We start from the raw sequence: 21022 nt of genomic DNA on the forward strand, positions 1-21022 counted from the left end.
TTTGGCTGCTAATGCACTATGTTGAGTCTGATTTGGCTATCTGCATGCCATTGCAATGGAAGCTTATCAAGCAAATGTGAAAAGCTGATTAGGGTTTGGTTTAGCTTGGCACAGGGTAGACAGCAGCCATCATCTTTTGACTCTGTTGTGTGCTGAGCTGGTGGTGCCATGGGCTATGTGGGTTGCATAAAGAACACAACTGCTACAGGCTCAAATATTGTATAAATGAGACCCTTGGGAGTTTGAGAGCCAGTGGATGTTATTTATTCCAGGTTAGTCAGCACAGAATAAACAACACAAATGAAGGGAATAAAATAAACAATTTTGATTAGAAATATGTCAACTAAAACTGACATTTACCCCCAAAAAGTAAAATAAAGAAAATGTAAAATATTCATGAGTTGTACTTGGATACAATTGTGCTTGTTCGTCAGCCAAAGCCAAATACAATGACCAATAGAGTTTGGCTGCTAAATAATTAAAAACTCATGTCTGTTATGAACTGTGGTCTTCTAATGCCAAAATATAGACTTCCCATGCCAAAATACACAAAATAAATAGCAGTGCCCATTTTTTCAAATTGACCCATTGCTGGGTAGCCATAAATACTTAATTATGCTGCAATTGTTATTTGGTCTGCTTGCGTTTTTTCAGTTATTTTGGGTGAACTTTTCCCTGCGAATGTTTCCGTGGCTACAATCCAGGGACCCCACTCACTCTTTAGTAGCTTGAGTGAGTTCCTAGAGAGGTTCATGGGATTGCTCCAAGGCAATGGGGTTGTGGGTTGCAATCACAGGTTGATAAGATTAGTTTCAGTAAATTACTGATTCCATTCTGCAAGCCTACACACACATTCCTAGGTACTATTGAAAATCTCCTCTGGGCTCTTTTAAGGGCACATTGCTATCATTTTAGCACTGAGTCTATTGTGGAAACAGACATTCTGCATTTTCAGCAATGGTACTATCTTAGAATTGGAGGGGAGGCTGTAGGACATTTAGTTCAGAGGCGGGCAGACGCCAGCCTTCTGCAGACAACTTAGTTCTTTGATTATAACCCCCAAGCCACTGAAGTCAGGTGTGTAATAGGGGCTTAGTAGGGCAGACACGCTCCTAGAATTAAGAAACAGGATGCCTCTGTGCATGTGCTCAGCCCATGAATTTGTTTACAGTATCCAGATGGAGCTCAGTCATTTCAAACATAAATCCAAGCCCGGTCCCCCCCTCCCCAGCTTTCTTTATTAGAGCAGCCTAATTAAGAAAGAAGAGGCATTTTATTGTTAAACAATTGCAAATCAGAAATTGTTGCTGATGTACTGCAAATCATCCTTCTGCCTGTGTCTAACCTCTAGCTTGATGAAGCAAATCCAGAGCTGAAGCATCTATAGTGAGTGGCTGCAGGGTCGCTGCCTTAAGGCCTCCAGTGAAGCAGAGCTCACTGCTCCACAGGCAATTTGCCCCATTGGATTCAGCTGAGGGGGGCCCTTCCACAGAAGCCAGATTGGTGCAGCATTCAGTAGCTAGCCTTTAGGTCAGTCCCAAAGCCGCCTTTCCCCTCCTCAGGGTAGGATTGTGCACAGTGGTGGTTGCTGGTTTTTGCATTGGTCATTTAGCCACCAGACCCTTAGCCTTCTTGGACCCGGTTTTTAAAGTGCAAATATATGTATTTATTTTAATAAAAACATCAAATAAACATTTGAGCAAAATACCACACAGGGTGCTTGCGGGAACCCCAAAGTAGGCAGCTTACTTTGAAATAAAGTGGGGAGAAACAGAATAGAAGGCTATGCATGTTTGGGGTGCTACTGCACAGCTGGCAATGGTCTGCAACAGGCAGTGGCATAGCATGGGGTTGCTGGTACCCGGGGCCACACAGAGGGGGTGAGAGGGGAATGGATGTAGCACTCATGCACATTTCAACTGCCTAATGGCATCAGTGTCACCTAGGAGATCGCAGCCACAGAGATAGGAAGAGGGGTTCTGTCGTCTGGAGAGGTCACTCCCTGGTTTGCATGGAGAAACCTTTTTTAATGGAGCCCAGTGAGGGAAGCATGAAGCTGTATTGAGGCAGAACCGGGTGTTGAAATTTTGCACCCCTAACAATATTGTGCCCCTGTGGCCCCCAACACAACGCAACTGGCAACAGGGCCCTCTTGGTAGTGTTTACCTGCTTACAGAATGTCTTCCCTGGTGAGGTGCCTCTGTCTCCCTCATTATTAACATTTAGCTGCAATCTTATTTACCCAGGCATTTGATGGCTGAAAAATATTGTCCTGGCATTCTTGGCATTATTTAGCTATGAGGATATTGGGTTGCTGTAAAAAAGAAGAAGAAGCAAGCATTGTTTTTGCTGTTGTGTTGTGTGATGTCCAGGGTTCCTTTGGGAGGAAGGGTCTGATTGAAAAAAAGTAATGAATGAAATAGCAGGAGTGGTGGCAGGGGGAAAGGAAAGCACTTATTCCTTGTTGACAGAAAAATAAGAAGCTGCCTTATACATAGCCCATTTGTTCATCTAGTTCAGCATTGTTTACAGTGACTGACAGAGGCTTTCCAAGATTCCAAACAGTATACATTCCCAGTCCTACCTGGAGATCCTGGGGGATTAAACCTGAAGCCTTCTGTATGAGGAGCAGGATCTCTGCACCAAGTTTTGAAGCTTTACATTACATACAGGTATGTTTGAATGTAAACCAGGTATCTGAATATGCAATGGAACTTCCACAAACATTCCACAGACTGAGGTATCGATGACTCTCTGTTGCTTGCCTTCCTTAGGAGGTACAATTTGTGCTCTGAGTTTTGAAGTGTTAAGAGTTAGATGTAAAAAGTGTACATGTAAGATTATGAGACTTTAAGAAATAATATTCAGGACACCTTCAGCTATGAGTATACCAGACTGCAGATTAGCAAATGTTTTGAGCTGATAAGAAGTGATATGGAAATTCCTTCTTTAGTCTTTGATCTGTGATGGCTCACTGACATAGACAAGTCATAACCTGATACTTCATCGAGGCACTCAAGTAATGAATATGCATGTGTGAAATAGGCCTAATTATCTCCTGTTCCTCAGGGGGGAGGACAGAAGAACAGACACATGTTTCACCTAGCACCACTCTAGAAGGAAAAGAGCAGAAAGGGATTTAAGAGTCAGAACCAAATCACAGGTGTTTTTAACTATTGAGATTCTCCCCCAACTTCAAGTTATCACCGCTGTTCACATGGAGGATGGAGCGGGCTTGGACCTGAACCAATGGCTTCAAGTTACAAGAAAGGAGTGATGGGAACGTACAGTCATATGTGGTGGGATTGTCCGTTAGTTAATGAATTTTGGAAACAGATTGGTATAGAAATATTGGGGATTGTGGGTAGGAAGGTGGGAATATCTAAATTAATGGTTCTTATTAGTCTGAGTAGCACAGAGTTAAAAACAAAAGAGGAATATAAATGGGTAAAATTGATGGTAACTGCAGCCGACAGGTTATAGCGAGTAATTGGAAAAATTGCAGAAGAGCTAGGGGTGAACCAATGGAGGAAAAAACTGAACAATATTATAATTTTAGAATATCTAACTGTGAAGATACACAGAATGAAAGGGTTTAAGGTCAGTGAGAAAGAGGAGGATTGATTTGAGAAGATATTGAATTATTTGGGTAGGTTTGAACAATTTAGGGCAATAAAAATGTTAAAGGTTAAATAAACCTTGTGGATGGAGGAGTGTTAACATATATAAAATTGTACATATGGTTGATTTGAATATGTTATTATTGATTATGTATACCCAATGTATCAGCCGCCTGGGGGGGTTTCACTGTTTGTGTTTGGTTGTTGCTTAAAAAAAAAAAAGTTACAAGAAAGGAGATTCTAACTAAACATCAGGAAGAACTTCCTGACAGTGAGTGTTGCTTGACAGCGGAATAGACTCCCACAAGAGGTGGTGGATTCTCCTTCCCTTGAGGTTTTGAAGCAGAGGTTGGATGGCCACCTGTCATGGATGATCCAGTCGAGATGACCCTCAGGAGATCTTCCAACTCTAGAATTCTACGAATTACTCTATTTCACCATTTCCTTCCTTCAGCCAGTGCGGGAGAAGACACACCTCCATCTGCTGGCTGAGACTGCTCTGCAGCTAGGCTCAAAAGCAGGGATGAGCAACCTGCAGCCCTCTACCTGATCTCAGGCAGGTGGAAAGGATGGGGAAGAATTGGGGTTGGGGGCAGAGAAAGAGTGGAGGTGGCAAAGAGCAGAGGAAGCCAGTCTTTTGGTCCATCTAGCTCAGTACTGCCTATTCTGACGGCAGTGGCCCTCCAGGATTTCTGACAGGGGTTTTTCCTAGCCTTGCCTGGAGATGCTGAGGTTGAGCGTAGGAGCATCTGCACGCAGAACAAGACACTCAACCAGTGCGCTATGGCGAAAAGGGAGCTCCCGTCCATTTGGGGGCTGTGACTTCACCAACCACAAACACATTCTTCCCTGCTCCATCTACTGCCATAGTTTAATTTTAGCTTTATACAACTGTTGCATATCACCTGGAATTGCGATTACACGAGGCAACCAATGAGTGCAGCAAATAGATGCAGGTGATAAGAAGCCCACAGACAGGCATGCGGGCAGCTTCCTGCTGCCGCCCTCCCAACAATATGCAGAGGGACATGCTGCCTTTGAAAGAAAAGGGAAAACCCGAGACATTTCTGGCTGTGAACAAAGATGCAGATTTTTGTTCTCGGTTGACGGCGGGAAATGCAAAAATGATCGAAGGGTTGCTAAAGAATTACAAAACAAGGATGCAGGGACGGGGAGGTATGGGGAAGTCGAAGGAAAGAAGGGTATGAAAATACAATTTTGAAGTTATATTTGTTTAAATGTTTTGTATGTTTTTGTTTTGTGTTTTGATTTTCTGTTTTGTGCTTTGTTTTTATTATGTGTTTGAAAAATGAATAAAAATTATTTTTTTTTAAAAAAGGAAATGCAAAAATGCACCAAGCACCCTTCTTATGTTGCGGTGGTTCGATTTCTCCTGCAAAGGAGGCAGTGTGGGGCAAGGATGCGGTTTGATAAGCAGGAGGCACCGAGCGGGGTGCGGAGACTCCTGCTGCGGCTCTCTCTCCCTCCGCTGCCGTCTCCCTCCCTCCACCGCAGCCAATCATGGGCTGGACACGTTTACTCAAAAGCAAACCCACCGGCTTCAATGGGGTGGGGGATTCACTCTACGCGAAGGTGTGCGCGCAGGACAGCCGCCTCTGCAAGCCCAGCCACCCCGTCGCAAGGCCCCCTTGAACCCAGCGGCTCCTTTACTTCTGAGTAAACCGACCGGGCTTGCAAGTCCGCCGGGTCTCCGAGCCTTTTTTTTTTTTTTTAAAGCCTTCCCGTTCCTATTTGCAGCGGAGCCAGGGCGGGTTTTGCATCCCGCTCCCACGTCACCCGTCGAATCCTTTCCTCCCAACGTTCTCTCCTTCGCCCCGTTCCATCCCATCCCTCCTTTGGGATGGGCGTCGGAAGCGCGACGGGGGAAGCGCCGTGCCGGGTTTTCCTTCTCACTCAACGCACTCGAGGCGGAGTTCGGGAATGTCCGTGAAGGGGCGGGGGGAGGGGAGAGTGAGTGCGTGAGTGAGTGAGTGAGTGAGAGAGGTGGGAAGTACCAAGGAGCTGCTGCTGCTGCTCGGCGCGACGGCTCGCGTGGCGTGCGGAGGTGCGCGCGCATTCCTCCTCCTCCTCCTCCTCCTGGACTGCCCCACCCCCTTTTTCCTTTCCTTTGGAATTCTGTCAGCTCAGCGTGCGCGCTCGCGACGATGGCCGGAGGCGGCGCGCGGCGGCCGTGTGAGGAGGAGGAGGAGGAGGAGCGGGGAAGGACGGTTGGTCGCGTGAGCGGCGGCGAGTGAGGAGGAGTGGTTGGTGGTAGTGGTGCGCGGGCGCGCGCGCGCGCGCTGGGCGCTGTTGCTCCTCCTGCTGCTGCTGCTGCTGCCGCCGCAGCGGCGGCCGTGTGTGTGTGTGTGTGTGTATGTGTGTTTGTGTGAGGAGAGAAGGAAAAAGGAGCCCCGCTCAGAGCCTGGCGCTGGGACCGGCCCGCCATGGAGTAAACCGGAGAACAACGCCGCCGCCGCCGCCGCCGCCTTCTCTGCCTCCTTTTTATTCTTGGGGCGCCTTGGAAGGAGGACCTGTGACTGAGTCGTCTGAGGAGGAGTTGCCACAGCCGCCGCCGCCGCCGCCACTGAGGAGAGGGAGCCGCCGCCGCCGCCGGGCTCGGGGCTAGCGGGGGAGCGATGGCGGCGCGGGGAGCCCCTCGGCGGCTCCTCCTCGGCTCCTTCTGGGTGGCGTTTCTCCTCGGGCAGCGCCCGGAGTCGAGCGTCGCCGCCGCCGCCGCCGCCGCCGCCGCCAGGAGCAGCTCTTCGCCTCAGCAGCAGAACCTCCCGCCCGCAGGTGAGAGAGAGAGAGAGAGAGAGAGAGAGAGACCCTCAGGCCGGGAGGGGGGAACGAGCAAGGGAAAAAAAGGGGGGGGGGAGAGAGGCTGCGCGCGCCTCGGCTTGTGGCCCCCTCCCCCTTTTTAAAAGGCTTCGCGTGTGTCCCCCACCCCCTCCGTGGTGGGGTGGTTTTTTTTGGGGGGGGGTTCCGTGTCTGGCATGTTGTGGGGAAGGAGGGCTACTACCGCGTCAAGTTCTAGCTTTTATCAATAAGCGACGGTGTTGCCGAGGGCCATTTCCGTGCTTTTGGGGTGGGGGGGGGTGGGGTCTGCGATTTCTTTTTAATTAATAACTTGCGCCGAAAGGGGGCAATTGCCTTCTCTCTCTCTCTCCTCTTACCCCCCCCCCCGCCCTCCCCGTTCTCAAAAAAGAAAAACACAGCGCGCACACACACGCCAACAACAACGGGATCCTGTCCTGCATGCCTCTGAGCAAAGGGAGTATTTATAGGGGTGGCTGTGGAGGGTCTGCTGCTGCCGCAGACAGCGAGTGGCCTTGCGCAGCGCGCTAGGAGTGGGCAGTGATTTTTTCCCCTCCTTTCCCCAGTCCTGCTCCCTGTGTGTTGTTTTTAGTGTGGGTCTATCTTCTAAGCTGCTAGCTTAATAAAACAAAAAACAAAACCTGGAGATCCAGACAGCTTTGTATAGGTTGTGTGACACAAATCTTTTCCTCCTTATTTCACGGCGTGTTTTTCCTCCTCTTTTGTGCTGGGATTTTTGTTTTGCTTTGTTAAAAAGAGGTCACTTCCACTTGTAAGAGTCTCACAGTGTTGGACACGTTTAATGTGCCAGCAGAGGCCACTGCACACCTCCGTAGTAATCAGTTGCTGGTGCCATTTACTACGTTGTACAGGAAGGAGAGGCAGCCACTGCAAAGCCATCCCTTCAATTTGGTATTCATCAATGAATACTTCGCCAGAATTACCCCTCCCCTTTCTCTCTCTGTAGTAATTGAGTTTGGTGAGAGAAATTCTCTTAAAATCAAAGAGCCTCAGGTGTGTTCAAGAAGACAACCAGCCTACTGTCCACAGTGCCCTTCCCCTCAGCCCCCCCCCCACGTTCCCTCCCCGCCCCCACTAGTGGAAGTGGTGTGAGTTGTAATACCATAAACATGAAATGTGCTTTAACTTCTGTTGGATTTAGCAGTGTGTACTTATGTCCTGCTTACATTAGTGGGATCCTGTGTGTGTTTACTCAGAAGCAAATTGCACTGAGCTCCATGGTGCTTATTCCAAACAATCAGCTTGTAGCCCGATTATGCTTCTGGAAAGTTATTAAGCTGGGCCCTTAGGTGGCTGCTTATACTATCATAAATAAGGTACATTAACAGTCTGATTAACATACTGTAATATAGCCATGCATGTTATGTAGGTCCAATATTATAGTCATGAACGTCTCTTAAGTAGGTAAAACTGACATTAAGATACCGAGGGGGGAAATCAGCTGGTTAATTTTCTTTTTGCTTATTCCAAAAATCTTGAGCTAAAAAGTGTTCTGAAATATACTCCCCACTATTTGTTCAATTACTGGTGCTAATATGCTGACTTGAATAATTGAAATTGACGCTGCTCATTGGTTTGATTTTCCACCTTTTACGTATGTAGGTTTTTTTGTGTTACCTTTTTGGTATGCTTTACATTTGTGTTCTGTGGTTGTGGCCAATAGCAAAACAATTGAAAGTGAATCTGAATACTAGCAGTAGAAATGATATCTATATGAGTTTCTAGCAATTTTCTTGTGCAGTTGTAAAGTGTATGTGCGCAGGGAAAGTTGACTTAAGAGTAGCTGCTTTTCTATTTTGCTGGGGGGGGGGTTTGGAGTCTTACAATATGTATATGCAATTCAGACTGAGATTCAGTTTGTAAATCACAGAACATGTAGGCTAATGTGTTACATGTGTTGTCTGTAAAGAACAAAATGAGTTGGGGTTTTTCCCCAAATGTCTTGGAGGATTACAAATTTCAAAGTATTGATATACTAAACTGGAGTTACTAAAACACCATTTCAGTTTTTGTTAAAAGTGTGTTATTCCTTATGATGTGGTGGTTTATCTTAAGGTATTAAGATAAAAAGTGGATTGAAGCATATTTGAAATAAGTTCTGAAGTGGGAAAAGAGATGTGGGTGTAGCTGTATAACTTAACACCAATTTAAGGAAATCTGTTTTTTATCAGTGGTCAATGAATGAGAGAATATAGAACAGTTTTGTAAGTAGAACATTAAAAATAGGCATTATCATCTATATGCAGTTAATGATGCATGTTCCTGGCTGCTCTGGGAAGTTTCCTAACTCTCAAATCAAGGTGTGAGTCAAAATATGTAAAAAGGCAATGAAATCCCAACAGCCCAACAGTCTATCCTATGCTCAGCTTGGTTACTATGTTCTGCTTTGCCTCTGTTATGAGATAGACTTCATGTTTCAAGTTTTGACTATTTGGATAAATGTCACACTGCTATAAGTTCTTGATGTATCTTTGACTATGTCATCTCCAATAGTCAAAATTTTGGGTATCATAGGACCATCTTCACCAAACAATTTCTACACAGTTTGTTATTAACATGCTCTTAGTGTGCTGCAATAAATATTTAAAATAGGCTCCTGTGGAACTCCTCACATCAACTTGTGGAAGGGGCTACTGCTGTGCTTCTGCATGAGTCACTGTCCTGGGTGTCTTTTCTTCCATTGAGGTTCCCTGGTGGGGGGCAATTTTGTTGTATCTTTGCTTTAGCAGGGAAGGAACTTACTGCTTCTGCTGCAGCAGAATTACCTGCTCTTGGAGGTGGGCTGTCTGACTCATAAGTGACTCTGAGCTTGGCTTCTCTCAGTTTGGGCACACAGCCAGATGCCTACCATGAAGAGATACTGGGTGGTGGACTCTTCTGATGGTGGGTAATTCTTCCTCTAGACATACTCGGAGTAAACCTTTTCCCCATATGTGTGCCTTGACTTATAATTTAGGGAGGGGGAAGTATGTGTTGGCTACCAGAAGTTTCGACATCCCATTATTTAGGGTTACCCTTTGAGTTCCCAATTTTTAAGGAGAATCTAAAAAGGAAATCTCAGTAATAATCTGATTGTTTTAGACTATGCCTTATCCAATCTCGCAATTTTAGTAATTGAATGGTAGAATAGGCATTTTGAGTTATCCTTCATGTTCATCATTTTGAACAGAGATGTAGGGGTGTCTCCTGTGGTAGAAATTTGGGGCAATATGGGAGGGATGGGTTATGCATGGAGGTCAGTGTTTCCCAGAGCCAAGCCACCCCAGATGGTTTCCCTTGTTCTTTGGTAGTGTCAGTGAAGCAGAAGTGGATAGGAGATAGGTGAAAGAACTCTCCTCACACATTCATCATTCATCACTGTAGCTGTTGCCTTTATAACAAAGAGACAGTACTTGAAATTCCCCAGGTGCCAGGCATGTTTTGTGACTAGCACAGGTCCAATTGCGACCATGGAGAGATCTCTGGGTGCCAGGTTGGCAACTGACATCTCCATCTGGTTGGCCCCTCCAGCCTTCTTAAGCAGGTAAGCAGAAGAGCTTATTCATTGCATTTATATCCCACCTTTTACTCCAAGGAGTACATGGTTCACCACCTCCTCAGTTAATCCCTACAACAACCCTATGAGGTAGGTTAAGAGGCTGTCATTGGCCCAAGGTCACCCAGTGAGCGTCATGAAGTGAGGATTTGAACCCTGATCTCCCAGCTTAGTCTAACACACTAACCGCTACACCACACTGGCTTCCAAGAGTACAGTGGTACCTCAGGTTACATACGCTTCAGGTTACAGACTCCGCTAACCCAGAAATAGTGCTTCAGGTTAAGAACTTTGCTTCAGGATGAGAACAGAAATTGTGCTCTGGCGGCGCGGCAGCAGCAGGAGGCCCCATTAGCTAAAGTGGTGCTTCAGGTTAAGAACAGTTTCAGGTTAAGAACGGACCTCCGGAACGTATTAAGTACTTAACCCAAGGTACCACTATACTTCTGTTATGGGGCAGCTATATAAATTACCGTATTTTTCCATGTATAAGACTAGGTTTTATCCCTTTAAAAATAATGTAAAAAATTAGGGTGCGTCTTATACACGGATAGTGTCTTTCCCCCATTTTCTTAAATCTGAGTCCCCAAAAATAGGGGATGTCTTATACATGGGGGCGTCTTACAGACGAAAAAATACGGTAAAAAGGTAAATACATATGGAGAAAGCAAAATGTCACTTAGAGAAGGATTTGAAATATTTTACTTGAAGCTTGAATTTGTTTTTTTCTGGATTGTTTTATTTGATGTTTTAATGTGTTGTAAACTGCTTTGAGATTTTTTATTTAAAAGTCTAAGTGCTATAGAAATGAAATGAATCATAATAACAAATTCCATTGGGGAAAAATGGGGCCTAGATATTCTGTTATGGTGACCACAACCTAGATTTAAGGTGCCATTTGGCGATTAGCTTATATAGCTGACTTTCTAAGACTGCAGAGAGAGCAAAATGAGTAATGGATGAGGTGAATGAGATAGTGGTGTGGAAGTTAGATGAAGCTGCCCAAAGTGGCTGGAGCAACCCTGTCAGATGGGTGCGGTATATATGTCATTAAGAATAAGAATAAGAATTGGAACTCTCCTTTCCTCCCCCACCTGTCCAGAAATCAATTCCAAACTTTGTCACACTCTTGTGTGACTGTGAAACATGGGTGAGGTTGTCCAGAAGCTACAAATAGGGTGAAACATGTCCTTAAACTCTGACACTGAGTGGCCTAACCTTTGCTGATGTGACCCTGCATGATGTGACCCTTCCAGGAATCTGTCACACATGCAGACATTTTGCTAGTCTATATTGAAAAAGCTAGTTTGAAGTACCAGTAGTTACACACTTAGGATGTTCTGTATCACAGTTTAAGCAAGAAGCAGAATCCAGGACAGGGCTATGCAGATTTGGGACTTGGTTGGAAGGGGCAGTATATACATTTTCTGCACTAACAATGTTTTGAGTGATCAGGGCAAGGGGAATGCTCCTTCAGAAGACCATGTTGGTTTGTGGGAACAAATAATAAGGTGAAATTTGAAGATGCAGATCTGCTGCTGTTGTGTGCTCTGCCTTTCGTGGTTGCTAAGAAAAGGATGGGAATTCATTATTGTTCCCTTGCATCCTGGTGGGATTTTTAGCTCACTTCTTACTGAGTTAATTCCAAGTAGTTTTTCCCAGTCTCCCAAATTAGTTATGCCTTAGTAGTTAAGAGATCTTGAGGTGTACTCTTGCTTTGTCATGTTAAACACCTCAGTGAGCCATAGGCATTTGGGTGGGTGAGAGTAGCCCATGAAAGGCAGCCTACTCCTAGTTAAGAGCAACAGGCTATGCAGTTTTGCCTAAATCATAAATTACATCTTTTTCAACTGTTGTATCAGATGAGTTTATTTCTGGGCACACAAACATCAAATGTTTAATCACTTTGAGGTATGCTAAGTACCCCAAAATACCATTTGGTTAAATCATAAGGTGATGCATAAAATAGAAAGTCTGGCTCAGTTAGAAATTCTTTAAACATTAAAAGGCCCTTTAAGATGATAGACTTCAACCTATTTCTTACAAAATGAAATATAAATGCAACAAACAAACACTTTGAGAAAATATTTTTCTCATTATAATAACCATGTAAATTAAAATGGTACATCAGTTTCAGTAAGAAGCTGTATGTATTGATCACCACATGACTTTTCGCCATTTTGTTTTTGCTGATTAAGCCTAGCCAATTTGGGATCACACAATGCATGTGACTGTTGGTGCGTTGTAACCAGTTAAGTTTAGTTATGTGCTGACACCACTAGGTTCACATGAAGACTGTGTTTCCATTACTAATTACATGGGTAATCCAGGGTTTTTTTCTGAGCAGTGTTCAGCCCATTTGCACTCTTTCCTGAAAAAAAGCCAAAAGGGGCCCCCTCTTTTCAAATCTGAGCAAGCTTTTCATGAAGCTGCCCTCCGCCTTCTCCAGTTTTGGCTCAGCGCTAGTGTCTAGCACTGCATACAACAAACCATTCTGCTCATTAGGACTCTTTCCAGCTTCACTAGAAAATCTTCCTATAAACTTTTCTCACAATTTCTGAAGCATAACTAGACATCTTTCACATGAGCATGCAATGAATCTTAGTAGACTAAAGAAACCCCAATAGTCCTTAAATGCAATATTTCCATGACAACTGACAGGATTTGGTACATATGCTTTAAATGAAATGTACCCCTTTAAATGAATCCTTTTGGTTATCCTGAAGCAGGTTTTCCAAATTCTTCATTGTTGTTTGCTGATAAGCATGAAAAGAGGCCACTAGGTTGTGAAATCACTCAAGTTGCATTAATACATTAATGAGAGCTGTTGCTTGTATGGTCAAAGAGTGTCCTTTTGCAGTTGCGAGGTCATGTGTAACCATTAGATGTGTCTAATATCCAGCTGTGATATGTTTCATAGTTTCTGTTCTTTCTGTAATATCCAGGGATATTGGAGGGAAGAATACTGAGGTAGGGGCTTGATCCTTTGCTGCTATGAAAAGGAATGACTTCTAAATTACATGCTGTTAATGGGGAGCAGTGACATGATGAGTGACATCATGAATCTTAGTTACAGGTAGGTAGCCGTGTTGGTCTGCTGTAGTTGAAACAAAATTAAAAAATTCCTTCCAGTAGCACCTTGGAGACCAACTAAGTTTGTTATTGGTATGAGCTTTCGTGTGCATGCACACTTCTTCTGTGAATGCACACAAAAGCTCATACCAATAACAAACTTAGTTGGTCTCTAAGGTGTTACTGGAAGGATTTTTTTTTATTTTGTTTCGATGATGAGTCTTGCAGCTTGTTGGTGTAAATTTGAGTGAAGCAAACTTACATTTGAACCATTGAAGGGGCATTAGAGGTATGGACAATATATTTACCGTATTTTTCGCTCTATAACATGCACCCGACCATAACACGCACATAGTTTTTAGAGGAGGAAAACAAGAAAAAAAATATTCTAAACAAAACAGCGGATGTATGATTTTTGTGGTTCATGCTTTGGCCACAGACATGTGATTTGACGGTGAGTTTGGGGTAGCCCAATGCAAAAATCCTGAGGATCCATGTGGATCCATGATTTGTAACCACGTTTTTGCACCACTGCGGCCCCAGGCAACAGTGGGTGCATGATTTTTTTGGTGCAAGCTGTAGCCATGGACATGCTATGTGATCTGATGGTGAATTTGGGGTGACCCAGTGCAAAAATCCTGAGGATCCATTTGGATCCGTGCTTTGTAACCATGTTTTAAGTAGGGAGGGAAGGAAAAGCACTCAAGGGACAAGGAACACGCGTGGGGTGGGTGGAGAAAGATGCTGTTAATAATGCAGAAGAGTGGTATAAGAGGAGAAGGCTCCTCTCCTCTCCCGCTTTGCTCCTTTAAAGAAGCAGGCTCTCTGTCCCTCTCTCCTCCCCACTCAGCGGCTCTTCTCTCGCTTTGCTGTTTCAAAGCAAGCCACGGAGGAGGGAAGGAAGAGGAACCATGGATCCTCTGCTCACGACTGCAGCAGATCCCCCCGCCATCCGTAGGCATTCGCTCCATAACACGCACAGACATTTCCCCTTACTTTCTAGGAGGAAAAAAGTGAGTGTTATGGTGCAAAAAATACGGTAATTCTAGTGGAGCTTTGTCCAGTCTAGTGGCTTCAAATGCTTATCTCCTTTTGTCTGAAAATAGGGCAGATGTTTTTACTGGAGGGTCACCCCCCCTATTAATGCTGTACAATACAAAAAATATTATGAAATACATTTTTCATACCCATGGCTACTCCAAAAACTGAAGTTGTCAAAATGTCCTGTGATATTCTGTCAGTAGCCATGCTGAAGGGAGCTCTTCAGCACTTCCGCATTGTATTTTGCAGAAAAGAAAAGAGGAAGTGATATAGCAGCACTGATTACTGGGCATACCAATATATTCTCCAGCTCCATAAAGGTTGCTCCCAGGCAGAGCAGAGATAATAGCTATAGTAGGTGCTGTAGAACGTTAATCTTGGGACCTGAGGCAACAGAACTATACTACCAGGACAGGGAAAGCCCCTACCTGAGGAAATGCTTGTGTGAGACAGGCTCACGCCTCGTAGCTACCAATGAAAAGATAGGATGTGAGGAAACAGTTTCCAATTCAGTGTTTGTCCTTGTTACTGTGATGGGATTCTCATGGATTGTTACCAAGTTCATGTTGTGCCCTCTGAAGTGGCAAAGAAAGGAGGATTGCGGGGGAAAGACCCCCGGAATCTACTGACGGTCTCATTTCATCAGGATTTGTCTGCTTTCTGATTTAAAATATCAGTTCTATCTAAAATTCTTTGAAATGTGCTGCAGCTGAAGCAAGGATTGTCTATTCAGGACATAATGACCTTTGCACATTGACATACCCTTTATGGCCATCCTGAGCTGAAGATGCTTTGCAGCTTTTTTATTCAGTTGATGACTACACTTATAGCTATATGTACACACCATAATATAATGTATTTGTTTAATTTTGTTTAATTTATTTTCTAGCTCTTTTTAAGAAGCTCATGGTTCTCCTCTTTTCCACAACAGCCCTGTGAGGTAGCTTAGGGTGAGAGATTGTGATTGGCCTGAGATCACCCAGTAAGCTTCATGGCTGAATGAGAATTTCAACCCTGGTATACCAATACTCTAACCACTACCCCTTATTGGTTCAAGCTTCCTTTGAGTAGTTTGATTCTTTTTCTCATTGGATTAGTTTCTGTGATTTGGATGAAGACACAATTTTGTAATTACTGTATGGCACATTAGCACCTCTCAAGAATATGCTTCAGAAAACAAGATTCCTGGCAGAGACCTTCCTTGCATAAAATAAAAGCTACATCCTATATATGAATGGTTATGTCCAGGAAAGGTTTGCTTCTCACTTAGACTTTTCTTCATATGTTGAACTCCTATCTATATTTTTATAGTCAGACTCCACATCCATCTATGTTTCACTTACATAATGTGAAATGGTATTGCTTTCAGTAGCTAGGGAAGATTTCCTACTTAATCTGCAGATTCAGGCTGACAATTTTATGATATTCACTGACTATATTGCTATTCAACTTTACTAAAATATTTTTTTCAATTGTAAAACCCATATGTCTCCAAAATACTGAGGAATGTATGTCCCTGGTCTCACACCCAAAATTTCTTACTCTGTTCATCAAAGTTGAAGCTTTTCTGTTAGTTTCTTATATTCAGATCTGCAGAAATGGTGATAGGAAACCTTTCATATGAAGCCAATGGTATGGATTCTAGTGAGCATAGGTTCATCCTTCCACAGTTTCATATTACCTTTCAGATTCTTTCCCCCAATGTATTATTCTTTTCTCTATCTAGTGCTTTCTTGTATTTTTGAGTACCCTACAATGATGCTGTGCCTGTTGTAAATTTCTGGTGCATGATGTAAATTTCTGGTGCATGATGAAAATAACACTGTGTAAGACTCCACATCCCTGAATATACCGTATTTTTTGCTCTATAGGGCGCACCAGACCAAAGGGCGCACCTAGGTTTTTTTTTGGGGGGGGGAAATAAAGGGGAAAAAATTATTTCCCCCCCCCCCCAGCCCCAAAGAGCAAAGAAGCCGAGACAGCCAGCGGGATCCACCCCGCTGGCTGTCTTGGCTTCCTCTTTAGCCACGCACAACCTCTTCAGCCGGGAGAGGCTGTGCGTGGCTTTGCCATCCCACTCGCGGTCTTGGTTCCTTTTTAGCCGCGGAGCTGGGGCGGGGGAAGCCCGAGCTTCCCCCGACCCCAGTCCCCAGAACGGGTCTGGGATCAGGGGTGAGATTGCGTGCAACCTCACCTTCACTCCCGGAGCTTGCTGCTATCTGCAAGCCTTCTGAGCCCGGCAGGAACTCCCGCGGGCTCCCCAGGCTTGCGGATATCTGCCCGAAGCCTGGGGTGCACTGTGCAGCGCTCCCTGGGCTTCGGGATGCAGGCTGCTATCTGCAAGCCTTGGGAGCCCGGCGGGAGTTCCCGCCGGGCTCCCAAGGCTTGCGGATAGCTTCCTGAAGCCTGGAGAGCGAGAGGGGTCGATGTGCACCGACCCCTCTCGCTCTCCAGGCTTCAGCGAAAGCCTGCATTCACTCCATAGGATGCACACACATTTCCCTTTCATTTTTGGAGGGGAAAAAGTGCGTCCTATAGAGCGAAAAATACGGTATTTCATATAATATAGTAGATGGAATTGCCTTATTTGATGACAAGATGCTGATGACCAATTGAAAAAATTGATGGTTTTAGGTCTGTGATGGCAAGATTTGAAGTGTAAAGTTTTGAAGTCATACAAGAAGGCAACAGTACTAGGAACAGTTTGATGGTATATGGAAATACAATATACTCAAATTTTATATTGTATTACCAAGATATTGTGCCAGACCTATCTGTGAAATGTCTCTTCTCTGGATAAAGGGTGAATAATTTTACCTTCCTGAACAAACAATCTCAAGACCACTTTCTATGTTAATAAACTTTTCAGGTAATTAAGTGGTTTGGTTTTTATATCTAGAAAATGCTGTTTTTACAAACCAGTTGGCATATATAATAGTGATGGATGCACTCCCATGGCCAATTTGAAATTGTTCTGCTAAAAGCAAACCAAGAAGATGTTCACTGGCTCTTCTCTATTTATGATGCCTCTAGGCTCTTGATGCCCTGCCCTGAAGGTGTTAATGGGAGAGGAGTGGGACCTAAGGGCCATATTGCATCTTAAACCCTCCCCACCTGATGATTACTTGCACTCCCCCCCCCCCCCCGGTAATTCCAGAGGTGGAAGTTGTGTGGAGGGGTGCAGTCTCCAAATATGCTCTTGTGACTGAGGCATTATGGGAAATCTTTCCTGTCACTGATTGAACCCTCCCTACCGTTGCTTTCACCCCCTCAGATATATCAAAGAATATTGCGGTTAGGACCCACACTGTGACAAGGAAAACAGGGGGTGAAAGTTTACATCACTGGGAAAGGCAATTACATCACCAGGGTCCAGAGTTTGCCTTATGCATACTCCAGGATGGGACATGAATAAAATTGCTGTCCCCTAATGGGTAGACACATGTTGACTTCACTCTGATATTGCCTGGGACATGATTTTCATAAAAATGCTGGTGGAGAGAGCTTAGATTCAGATGTAGTGATTTATTGAAAGGCACACAACTCTCATGTTTGCTGCTCCTGAGGCCTACTGGATATGAACACAATAGCATTCTCCTCAATTATGATTCTCATTAATTGGCATTGGAGGCATAATACTTTTGACACTGAAGGTACTACATAGATATAATGGCTGAAAGTAATTGATAGCCTTATCATTCATTAATATGTCTAATCCTCTTTTATAGCTATCCAAATCAGTGACCATCAATACATCTTGTGCTAGTGAACTGTGTAGTGAGTGAAGACGTACTGTATTTTGTCTGTCTGAATTGTCAAACATTTTGCTTCATTAGATGGCCTTGGCTTCTAGTATTATGAGAAAGGGAGCAATATATCTCTATCCCCTTTCTGCACACCTTGCATGATCTTATACAGCTCTGTGATGTCTACCCTTATTCATCTTTTTTCCTAAACTAAAAAGCCCCAAATGTTGTAACCTTTATTCATAGGGGAGTTGCTGCCCTATCGTATTATTTTTGAGGTGAGGCAACCATACCTGTACACTGTATTTCAAGTGTGGGGTGCACCATAGATTTGTATAATGGCATGATATTGGCAACTATTATATTTAATCATTTCCTAGGCCAGGAGCTGGATGAGAGCACAGGGAGATGAAAAATGATTCTCTCAACACTTTTTACACAGGCTGTGACCATTTTGCACGGGAGTTCTGTTCCTGAACCCCGCGTGCATTAGTGGAGCTTGGATAAAGCTGTTCTGCCCCATTATGGATCTGTTACGCCCCCCACCATTCTGCCCTCTTCTGGGTCCAAAAGGACCCATGCATTGGTGGTCACATGTCAATTGGATGTGCATCAAATGGTTGCCAACTGTATTGATCAGGCACTGAACCAGGATGAAGGAATTTCCCATCTTTTATGTCAATTTTATTATTTGTTTCGGCAAATCTACACAAAAGATACATTATTAATTCCCATATTTATATCTGGGGGAAGGTAACAATGGAACCCCTGCTTCCCTAAGCATATCTTTCTTAGAGCATGTGCATCCAGATATATTCCTGCACTTTATTTCCAGAAGATTTCAATAATGTTATGATTCTACATTTGTTGGGGTGCTGTTGGTGTTTTGTCTTTGCTTTCTTTCCTTAACATTTCATTATACTGGTGGTATGATGTGGAGGTGTTTTATTGTGGTCAGTGACATCTAACACAAAGTTCAGCCACAATGTGTAGGCTGTTTGGGAGACTGACTTGAACTTTTGATCTATTCTTGTCAGCGTTTGAATTTAGCAGTGCTCCAGGTGCCTGTGACTAAGAGTTCCCTGATTGTGAGTACCTCCAGAAGTATAGTTGCAGTATGTGGTGCCTGACGGAGACACAGTCTTCACTTCTCATTTCCCTCTGTGGCCCCCTAGTTTCATGCCCTGGCCCTCCTGCCATATGGCCTCCAGTTGGGAAATGCTGGTATAGAAGTTAGAATGGCTGTAGGACTAGGACCTAAGAGACCAGGGTTCAAAATCCCACTCAGACATGAAGCTCACTGGGTGTTACTGTCCTTTACATGACTAAACTTAAGTCCCACTGTGGTCTTTGTATGGCTTGTTTTGCTATGGCTGGTTATAACCCTTCAAATACCTCAAAATGCAAAAAGAACCAAATTAATTCTCTAAATAAATAAATAAATAAATAAATAGAAATTGTTGCTGCATTTTTTTTTGGGGGGGGAATGGTGACCAGACATTGTGCTTTTGTTCCCGTGGCCATGTGCCGAATAACTGCTGGTCCATCATGGCTGTTCTGCTGTGTGCTGAAGTTTGCTATAGTTAATGGTGCCACATGCCTGGGGTCAAGATTAACAGCTGTGGGGCTGGCAGGCAGGGCAGTGCCTCACTTTGACCTCAAAAGAGATCTCTGCAATTTCACTTTTCCCTATTTTATTTTGGAGGGGGGAAAAGACTATGTGTTTTCTCTTGAATTCTCTGTTTTCATATGCTGTGGTGCAAAATTGAATTGTTAAAATGGTTGTGGATGTAGAATTAGTTGAATGTTTACTATTTAATTTGTCATATTGTCTTAATAATTGTTTTTTAAAATAATTTTAAAAGGATAGGTGACTTGCTGGCATACAAAATGAAAATCAAACTTGGTGTGATAAACAAAAATACCATGAAGTTTAAAAAAATCAATCAAAGCTCAGCACTTTTAAAAGTCCAGTTTTCTTTACTGTAGTTGGATACATTTTAGAGCATGTTTAGCTACTGTTGGATTCAGTGGGACTTAAAAGTGCTTGAATTGGCTAGATCATGCTCTTAGTCTTCCCAAAACTGAGCAACCTCCTTATTCTGTTTCCAATATATTCATTTCATTTATACTCCATGTTCTAGCTGACGTATATTTGAGGCCCTCAGTAGGGATCTGGCAAGTGGTTTGCAGTGTGGTTTGGGCTATAAAAGAAATCCCATGTCTTGAATGGAAGTGATTGCAGCTAAAGAGACTTTTTTCCTTGGGGGATGAGGTAACTTTACTCTGGTTGTGTGAAGTTTTAGTGGATAGAAACCAAAGTATATGTTAATTGTTGATAAATTTCTTTTAATTTTGTATCCATGAACGTAACTTGATCAGAGCTTAGGAAATTACAGTGTGATCACAATTTACACACATCTAACATGTCTAGTTTCAACTTAATGCAGTCTGGAGCTCTCAAATTTGCTTACTGGGTTCTAAGAGGCTTGCAGGAACTTGGATGGTCCTGCAAAATCTTGTGAGAGCCTCCTGGAGGCCTGTTGAGAGCATTGCAGAGCCCAGTAAGCTAGGCAGAAGGCTTAAAAGCTCTTCTGCTTGCTTTGGGTGGGGTGGGGCAAGTCCCACTTGGCACACAGCTTCGAAAAGGGGGAAAATGCTTACACAGGCGGGTCCAAGAGAGTGGTTTGAGTATATGTGTTTTTGTATATACATGCCACCTCTGGAACGTAACCCCTCTGGAAGACATGATCGTATTGCATTTCTATGCTAGAAGCAATCCTTTAGCCCAGGGGTTGTCAACCTGGTCCTTACCACCCACTAGTGGGTGTTTCAGGATTCTAGGTGGATGGTAGGGGGTTCTACAGCACAAGCTGGATCCTCCTTCCATCGAGCACTGGTGGGCAGTAAGGAAATTTTACCATCAAGAAAGATGCATTAGTGGGCGGTAGGTATAAAAATTAACTGTAATTGCACAACCTGAATTTGCTGGTATGTGATTCAATCTGACCCCAAAATAGTGACACATACACACTTAGTGAGTAAAAACAGCTATATTGATTAACGGAATTGAGGAAACATAAGAAGCTGCCCTATATGGAGTCTAATGATTGGCTTATTTAACTTGTTATTGCCTACTGTGCACTGACTCCATGTTTTCGTGTAGGGTTTTT

General features: G+C 43.8%; 1 protein-coding gene and 1 long non-coding RNA gene across 9 annotated transcripts in view; both read left to right on the forward strand.

The window, feature by feature from the left end:
* Positions 1-21022, forward strand: part of LOC307203063 — a 188764-nt gene that overhangs the window by 41680 nt on the left and 126062 nt on the right. The window lies entirely within an intron of this gene.
* NEO1 (neogenin 1) overlaps positions 6232-21022 on the forward strand; it is a 104942-nt gene continuing 90151 nt past the window's right edge. For 4 of the 8 annotated variants that reach the window (XM_079953153.1, XM_079953154.1, XM_079953156.1 and 1 more), the window contains exon 1: positions 6236-6413. In XM_079953153.1, coding sequence (XP_079809279.1) covers positions 6257-6413 — 157 coding nt within the window. In that variant the 5' untranslated portion in view covers positions 6236-6256. Of the gene's footprint in view, positions 6414-21022 lie in introns of all 8 variants that reach the window. The other 4 variants (XM_079953159.1, XM_079953155.1, XM_079953160.1 and 1 more) reach the window with 3 other exon arrangements.

The sequence above is a fragment of the Podarcis cretensis genome, assembly GCF_951804945.1.
Source record: "Podarcis cretensis genome assembly, chromosome: 14".
NCBI lineage: Eukaryota > Metazoa > Chordata > Lepidosauria > Squamata > Lacertidae > Podarcis > Podarcis cretensis.